The sequence below is a fragment of the Athene cunicularia genome, assembly GCF_003259725.1.
Source record: "Athene cunicularia isolate RWA chromosome 4 unlocalized genomic scaffold, athCun1 chr4_part2, whole genome shotgun sequence".
Lineage (NCBI taxonomy): Eukaryota > Metazoa > Chordata > Aves > Strigiformes > Strigidae > Athene > Athene cunicularia.
Window position 1 is genome coordinate 8,596,883 of NW_020799099.1, and position 8,938 is coordinate 8,605,820.

The following is an 8,938-nucleotide window of genomic DNA, read 5'->3' on the forward strand; positions in this document are numbered from 1 at the left end:
TCAAATATATAAAACCATCCCTTTTCTAACCTCACTGCTGTTCCATCACAAGTTTCTCTTATTTATTTGGGGGAAAAAAGCCTGTATTATCACACCTCCTAAACCAGCCCTATTTCTGATGAATAAAGCACCATAGCCTACACCTATGCATGCAGTGGTCAAACCCTGGAATAGGCTTCCAGGAGAGGTGGTTGATGCCCCGAGCCTGGGCAGTGTTTAAGAGGCATTTGCACAATGCCCTTAACAACATGGGGCAACTTTTGATCAGTCCTGAAGTGGTCAGGCAGTTGGATTAGGAGAGCATTGTAGGTACCTTCCAAGTGAACTATTTATTCTATACTCTCAATCACCTGTCACAAGCCTACTAAAACCAGCTGAAGAGTCTCTGCACCAGAGAACCACAGCTGAAGGGGAGACTGCCTGCAGTGGAATGCACACTATGGAAACTCACACGCCTCTGCACTGACACAGTAATTTCTGTGTTGCAGAAGGTCCCACAGAGCATCTCAGGACAGGATGTCAGATCAACAAAAGCTTAAACAGTACCAGGACCTGGAGTGACCCTGTTCTGTCATTACAACAGGGTTCTGCAGAGCTCTGGCCTGCCTGCTGCCCCAGACCACTTCTCTCTGGGCACAACATCTGACCCTGTTAGGCTTATGATCACGAGCCCCTCACAGATCAGGGAAAAGCATGATGACATTAGGAATAACAGCACAGGTCTTCATAAATCAAGTGATCAGCTGCATATTTTTATTTAATTATATTCAGACCTACAGGCCATGCAAAATATATGATTTTATTAGTCAGCACATGAGTACATTCAAGTTGCACAATTCTTTCCAAAACCAGTAAAAGCAATTTTTAGCCATCAACATCTGCTACAACATCAATGTAATTACAATAAAATCAATCAAACTTCCATTACAGTTAATTTAACAGTGTCATCTGCAACACTTCAAAGAATTAACAAGTCATCATTTCCTGAATGGTTCACATAGTTAATAAGCCAAAACAACCGTAGGGCTTGTGAGAGTGATTTTAAAAGCACATGCCAGTCTTGGAAAGCAGCCTTCCACTCATTTTGTCTGTTGAAATAAGAAGATAGATAAATAAGAGAGCACAGGTTTGTATAGAACTAAGAAACAAACTCTTCAGAATCTCTAAACAAAAGGAACTACTCTTGCTAAAATCAAATGTCCTATGTAACTGCTACAAATATAGTATCATAAGAGTTTAAAAACCTCTGGAAATTCAAACTGGAATGCAGCTTCTTGTGCTCTTTACAAGACCACACACCCTTTCCTGGAATAGAAATAAACATCTTTCCCTGAACACCTTAAAGCTACCATGTGAGGCACCTTGTGAGTTCAAGCACTTAAGACTTTTTCTGCAAGTTCACAGGACAAAACCTTCAAAGGATGCTAATGTTCAGTTGCCTGGGAGTGGCTGTTCCAAATTAAGCTTGATCTTTCTTGGTGCCAAATGCAGCAACCCCTCCCGCTGGGATTCAGCTCACTCTGGCCAGGTTTCCTCTCATAGTCAACACCTGGAGACATGCAAGGGTAGTGGGGAATAATAGAAGTAATAGCTAAAATGCTCACAGAAGGAACTTCTACCTTTAGGTCACAACACCACCCACCCCTTCCTCTCTGATAAAGCACTTCTCCTAAAATAACCTCCAAGAGTTTTGCAAAGAAAGTCAATACTTTATCTCTAAAACAACAAGGGAAGGTGTTTACCCAAGGTTGATAAGCAAACCAAGGGGAGAATCAGGAATTCAGACTAGGTCACTCGACTGCCACAGCAGTGCTTTGTCCCTCAATGACTCTTCAGCTGAAATTTTTATTTAAGTACAAGTATCTAGGAGTACCAGCATGCTACTTACACCTCTTCACTTCACAGTTCTGATCCATGTCTGGTACTTATCTGGAAGTGCAGCACTCATTACTGTGGTATACACTGTGTTACTGGCAGGGAAAGAGGAAAAGAGTGAGTGAGTGACATTCCAAAAGCAAGAATAATTTACAGAACTAGCAAAGCAGCAGAACAAATTTTAGTGGAAACAAACATTCTGCTTAGGTACTGAAGGGTTAGAAAAAGTAGGAAAGAGAATGATAAAAACGAAGGCTGCTGGCACAAATTCTTAGTATTTTTTTTCCGCAAATTAGTATAGCAAAGGAACTGTACTTCAACATCCATTTGATCACTGTATTAAACAATTAGCATTGTCGATCTTAGCAGTGACAGATATCATCTTCTCTTTCCCAAATTTTCTCACATTTTTAAGACAGAGGAGAGAAAGTCCTGGTATTAACCTTCTAATACAAATGACTGATCCAGAGCTCCATTTAAAAATAAAACAAAACACAGGTGCAATTTGTGAAACAATGCAGAACAATAATGGTATACTGAAATAAATCTCTCTTAAAAATCCAGTAAATTGTACCTAAAGGCTATGTCCCCATTTACTATTTTTTTCCTTTTTACACATCAAGCAGAACTACATCAGAAACTCCAGAGAAAGTAATTATCAGTGTTAACACAAACCCGAAGGTTCCAAAAGTAAAAGGCACAAATGACTTGGCAGAAAGTCCAGCTGCTCCTCTAAGCAGTCATTTGTTTCACTACTACAGCGGAACTTCCCATTATTAGACTGAGCCTAACAAAGTGTAGTTTCTTGGCTAGAGTGGCAGACAAAGAGAAAGGGTGCTGTGGAAGTGAAAACAGAGTGCCATGTGCACAAGCAGAAATCTAAACTGGGAAACCACAAGATACTCAAGACAGAGGTATAGGAAGATCCTAAGGAAGTTTTTGATTAACTTTTAAGTGGCCCGAGGCATGGCAGGAGGCACTCATTAACACCTCTGAATCTAATACTTACTTGTTTAAGACTGGCTTCACTGACAACACCTGTACAGAAAGTTTGAAGAGTTGTCATTTTGGTAAATGAAGAGGGAGTTAAAAGCCTATTTAGAAACAGCAGTAGGATGAAGTTATGAAAAGGAATAATGCAAAGTCAAGGATTTATCTTGCTGGTTTTTTTGTTGTTTTTTTTTTTTTAAACATCAGAACATTTTACAAGTGTTTTTAAAAAGCCCTCGGAAATACGCAACACAAGTTCTCAGAACTAACTGGTAAATATCACTCATGTCTAACACTTTATCTACCTGCTGTAGTATTTATAATTGTACTTGAAATAAGGAACTGCACAAAGATGATGGTGATGGGATTCACCTCTTGCACTTTCCACTTGGTCTGGCAAAATGCCTATGCAAGGGAGTTCAGAAACATTTCAACAAACTTATCATTCTTAAACTCTCCAGAGATGGTTGTGCAGGTCACCTTTTTCACCATGTCTTCCTTGCACAGCTTTTAAATCCCTGACAAAAATGCAACTGCACTTCTGCTTTGGAAAAGAACTTTAAGTCCAAGTCAAAACGCAGAATTTAAATACCTTAAAGAGAGTATCAAAATTGATGTTCTGCTGTCCAGTAGCATTGAGAGCTCTGATGGCTGCAGTTCTGCAGGAAAACAATGCAGTATCATTAAACATACTTTAGTGTTCTGAAGGCTATAAAGCACCAATGTGAAAAGTTTCTCACTGGATGCCTTTACATGGAAATGCTTGCTTTGGCCTAAAATAATCCAGAGTTCTGCATGACTGAATATAGTCTCACAATGCTGAAGCTATTCTATTATTGCACCACTGAGTACAGACCAACAGGGAATCTGACAACGGCTTTCTGCACACTACAAAGCCTAAAGATTGTATGATGTCTGTGAGCACCTTCCTAGTGCCATCAAATACTTTTTCACTGTGAATCCAAATCCTTTAACTGTTACTAAACTTTGCTTTATAAAGAAATTCTTGGTACATGCCTTATCCTTTCAATTTCTCATCTTTTATGCCATCCAATGCCACACACACTATCCTCCGGCATATATGAATATTGCTCCTTATTTTATCTGTTCCCTTTTGAGTGGCATTACAGAAACTGAACAAACTGCCCAGTCAATGAGCTAACACCTGCTCAGAGAATAAAACACACAAGTCTCTAAGATTTTTCAAAATAAAATTGTTACCTCACCACAAAGCTCCAAAATTTACCTTCGATTTAATTTTTTTTTAGCTTAAATTTACCTTCGATCGTCAAAAGGAGGAGGGGTGGTCCAGTGGTCATAGTTTGTTTCCACACGAAACCACCTATGACACAGCACACAGACATAAAAGCAAACAAAACGCAAATCAGTAGGTAATTAATGCAGGCCAAGAATCAGTATCTCTGTATCGCCAAAACGACAAAAAACCTCCCTCAAAAGCCTCTTTCCTGTGTCTCTTGCAAGTCCAGGGGACCCCATGTTGATATCCATAGCAGCCTTTACCATAAACTACTGAACACAAATGAACACTGAGTGATCTCTGAACTCCTGTTGGTTCAGTGACAAAACTACTACTGACTACAATTAATGCAGGATCAGACCTTCAATGAGATGATTACAGCAAAGACTATAGGTATGCGTAGAATGCAGCCTGCTGCATTCAGTTTGGAGTACACAGAGCCAACAGGCCAAGCCAATATTTACTGGCTGACTGTAACCATTAAGTGCCGTTTTTCACTGAAGGACAACTATTTAGGATCTCCTTCATATATTAACCTGCTGATTTCACAAACTTAATAGGAACAGTTATTTTTGAGCCTTTAACCCTTCTCCATATTGGGCAAAAATTAAGTTGAGAATTACTGAATCTACTAGTGCAAGACTTGGCAGACAGACAAGAAAAGCCCTCGAGTCTTGGCTCCTTTGGAATCTGTCAAAAAAAAAAAATCAACACATACAGATGCTTTTTCCACCCCCGACCCTCTGGACTATCTCAACCTGACAAAACAGTGTGATTCCTTCTCAAAGAGAAGAAACTGGGGTTCATTTCAGAGGCTTTCAAGCTTTCCCTGTCCAGCTATAAGCATTAGTAAGAGGTGCCCTGGATCTCTCTGAAAGTTGCATGACCAACCCTACCTATCACACAGGAGAGAATATGAAAAACCGAAACAAACCATTTTTTCTACTTACGCTCCATCTAAAGGATCGAGAGGCCAGAGATCTGCTGGCCCTCTTCTATTCCTTGTTATGACCATGCCTTCTTTGGGCGATACACCTCCTACAATATAGTAAACTTCAGCAATGATGGGAATGCCAGCTAGTCTGAGAACAGCTGACTGAAAGTCCTCTGCTCTGCTCAGGGTCTAATGCAAAAAGGAGATCACAGTGAAACAAAGATCACAGAGCACGGCCAAGCACAAAAACAAGCGCTAGAACATCTCAGAAAGAAGAAAAAGTTCCAGCTTTTTTGAAAATGGCAATTGACTCTAAAGAGCTACTTGAAAATATTTCTCTGAAAATAGTTTTCCAAACTGACCAGCATATGAACATGAAATGCATACGACTAGTAAAAGAACTCATTAAAGCCAGCTTTGCAAATATTCAAAGAAAACAGTAAATATACACACACATATGTATATGGTGAAAAGGGAAAAAAGCTGAAAAACCTGCCCTTCAAAAGACAGAGGCATGTCCATACTGTAGAAATTCAATCCTCAGCAAAGTCTATCCAATGGGAGTGAACAATGGGATATGTGAAAGTGGATGAAAGGGGGGAAATTACCTACTCCAAAGACTTGGTTTTGCCAGTGATTTAAGAAGATTTACATAACAATAATAAGGCAGAGGCATTGCTTCTCCTGCCATAACCAGGTGACTAACTTAGCATAAACTTGCAAGTCACTGCAGCCAGTGAAGCTACTATTTTCAGGTGTAGGGCCACAACCTACTGAAGTATATCTTTAAAAATGAATGCTGTGTGGGAACTAAAAACAAATATGGAGAACATGCATCAAACAGAATTGTTCAGAAAGATGGGGAAGATCCTGGAAATTAATTAATTATTTCTGACAGCAACACTGCAGCTAGCAGTTTCGAGTCACAGCCTCAAGTCGCATCTCAAACTCAAATAACATGAACAACAAAGTCCAGCACACATTCCAGTTCTGCAGGAGCTTACCTACAAACCATATAATTTATGTTTACTGTATTTCAAGAATCTGAGACGCAGCAGACCTGTTTTATCTTAGTAGGACCCTAACACAGTATTCCTACAACATGCTATACAAAATACCAGTCTAACTCCTTCCACTCACTAGTGAGCTCTCCATTTTTAATATGGTAATATATCAAACGTAGTGGAAAATAACCACTGGGTCAGATACTAACCGTCTAAGAGTGCAGCTGCCTCAATCTGTTAAACTACAAATCACAGCTAGCTGAAATAGTCCCTAGGAAGGAAGCCTTTGCACAGCTTCTCAAAGACTTTTGGCACTGATTAGAGATTGCGCCCCTGAAGGATGGTAATTGTCTCCAAATAATCAGTGATGTGTATGAGAGAGACAATACCTATCTGCTCTTATGAAATGCATTTAATTATTAATTTATTTATTTTTCTGTGAAACTAAAAGTTGGAACATCCAATTTACTAGGAGTTTGTAAATACAAATGACATTACTGAAATATGAGAAAATAACTCAGTGCACTTACATCTCGGACAAGCCAGCTGACAGGGTAATTCCGATTCAAAAAAGCAGCTATTGCATTTTCCCACCATCTTCCACCTAAAAAAAAAAAAAAAAAAAAAAAAAAAAAATTATATACGCACGTTATGTACGCTCTGTGAAATCTATCTTCCTGCCTTCCTTTCTTCTCCATCTCCCATCTCTAGCTCTGCAATCTTTCCCTTTACTACATTACAGGAGTGGTACAATAAATCCTTTCATTCTGTAACTATACCACTACCATAAAACCATCAAATTTAGGCAGCTTATACCAAACGGACAAAGCACACAGCACCTGAAAGCAGCTGGAGCCTCTGTACCATCTTGAGCTTATCAACACTGTTTAGAACAGTGAATGCTGATAGTGCTCCTTTTCTGCTGTATTACTTTACTGATCTCTATACAGAAAATATACAGGATGTGCTGCCCAGGCTAACATATCCTGGCAAGCCCTCATTTTACAGTATCTGTCTTTCAAATGCTCAGCTCTCTGTACCATTGCAGTTGGATATTCAAGTACCACAGAAACCTAAACCCCCAGTGAAACAGGGCAGCTACCTATCAGCATTAAATGTCAACATTCCAGGGGAAGGGCTAATAAAAGAACCTAATATCGAGGTGAAAGTACAGGTGAAATATAAAGAAACAACGTAATCACAACTGAAATTCAACCACAGCAGCTGGATTAGCACCACTGCTTTCCAGAAAGGATCTCAGACCTGTAATGACAGGAGTGATCATTATCTTAGCTTTTTGGTGTCTTCTGAAAGGTGCAATATTCCTGTGAACAATGCCATAAAAGGATGCCATAAAAAAGGCAGGGCATCTGAGGTACAGTGGACAATAAAGATGGTGTTCAGCACTGTACAAAGAATCTACAATGTCTCTCAGAACTTGCCAGTGCTAATAATTTCAGTCAAAACCTATCACATTCCTTTCAGTATTAATAACTTGCAAGATAGTTTTTAAACTGTTTTTTATTCACAGATTAATATTAAGCAATGAAGAGTCAAAAGGTGACTGTAACACGGACTAGCATTTTGTAACACATATTTCCAAAAGGGCTGCAGGTATATTCATACGATGTAACAGTCTACAACTGTCAGCTCAAATATTAGCATTAATCACCTCATTATTCATCTTACTAAAATATTCTAACAACAGGAAGAATTACACAGAAATCATGAAGCGGCTAAAAAAAAAAAGAGGTAGTGATAGTGTTTCTGTATTACTGGAAAAAATTAGGAAAACTAAAAAAAACAAAAGGTCAAGTTTAAAATTATTCATATGCCAAAACCAGAAAAAGCCAGCAGAAACAATATGCTTGTCACCTGATAGACCTTCACCCTAATTTTGAAGTCATCCCCCTTTCCAGCTGTAGTTCCCATACTCTTTTCCCTAAATTTTTAGTTCAGTTGTAGAGTGACAGATAAAGCAGCAAGCAGTCAGCAACAGCTGACTTCCAGGAGTGCAGCATGTGCTGAGGGAGTTACTGTTGTCTGGAGTTAAAAAGTGAAGTTGAGGCACATGGGTGGATGACAGCACATCAGCTCCTGATGGACAAGAGGGGCCCATCACACACAGAAGTTTTCAGCACTTGATTCCTCTATCAGAATCAGAACAGAATGGGTTTGTGTACCAGCTAAACCACCTCACTGTAGTCTCAGATGATCCTTACACTGAAGGTTGAAGCACACTGCTGAGAAACAGCAGGGAGAAAGGACGGAACTGGTTTTGTCCCCAAATTGTGCCTTTCCACAGACACAGGACTTTGGTCTGCAAGATCTTCTAAATCAAGCCTTTTGCATACTCTATACACTTAAGACTATTTCCAAGCTGATGTTAACATCAACTCAAAGCTGTTTGCATCTCTCAGTATCAGCCCAGGATGCTCCAGTTTTCAAAGGATTAAATAACTACACTAGCATCAGAAGCAGGCTCTTAAAAAAATAGAGTGTAAACTATGAAAAGAATCAAGCAAATGCAACAAGGCAATATTAACAAAGGAAACAGGAATCAAAAGGTGGATGTGCTCCATAGCCAAATCCCTGCTCAGAGATGATGAGTATGTATATAATGTATACAGTGAACAGTGTTTGAATAACATTAAAAAAGTTCTGACAACAGAAGATTGTCTAATTAAAAGTTTAAGAAGAAAAAATGCTTACCACAAGCCTAAGCAAAAAATAAACATTTATTTTAGATGTTGGTTCTAACTCAGACTACATTGGTTCAAGTTCTAACAACGAGCTAGTAACAGCAAAAAAAGTCTGCTGCTAGAAAAGACAGAAGGGGGGGAAAGAAGAGAGAAGGGGGGGGGGAAAGAAGAGAGA

General features: G+C 39.2%; 1 protein-coding gene across 4 annotated transcripts in view; it reads right to left on the bottom strand.

Annotated features, from left to right (window-relative positions):
* Positions 1–739: 739 nt before the first annotated feature.
* NAAA (N-acylethanolamine acid amidase) overlaps positions 740–8,938 on the bottom strand; it is a 12,266-nt gene continuing 4,067 nt past the window's right edge. For 2 of the 4 annotated variants that reach the window (XM_026848138.1, XM_026848140.1), the window contains 7 exons: positions 6,592–6,668; positions 5,074–5,246; positions 4,145–4,207; positions 3,458–3,524; positions 2,885–2,913; positions 1,889–1,970; positions 740–1,088 (listed from right to left, as the gene is read on the bottom strand). In XM_026848138.1, coding sequence (XP_026703939.1) covers positions 1,895–1,970; positions 2,885–2,913; positions 3,458–3,524; positions 4,145–4,207; positions 5,074–5,246; positions 6,592–6,668 — 485 coding nt within the window. In that variant the 3' untranslated portion in view covers positions 740–1,088; positions 1,889–1,894. Of the gene's footprint in view, positions 1,089–1,888; positions 1,971–2,884; positions 2,914–3,457; positions 3,525–4,144; positions 4,208–5,073; positions 5,247–6,591; positions 6,669–8,938 lie in introns of those variants that run through there. The other 2 variants (XM_026848139.1, XM_026848141.1) reach the window with 2 other exon arrangements.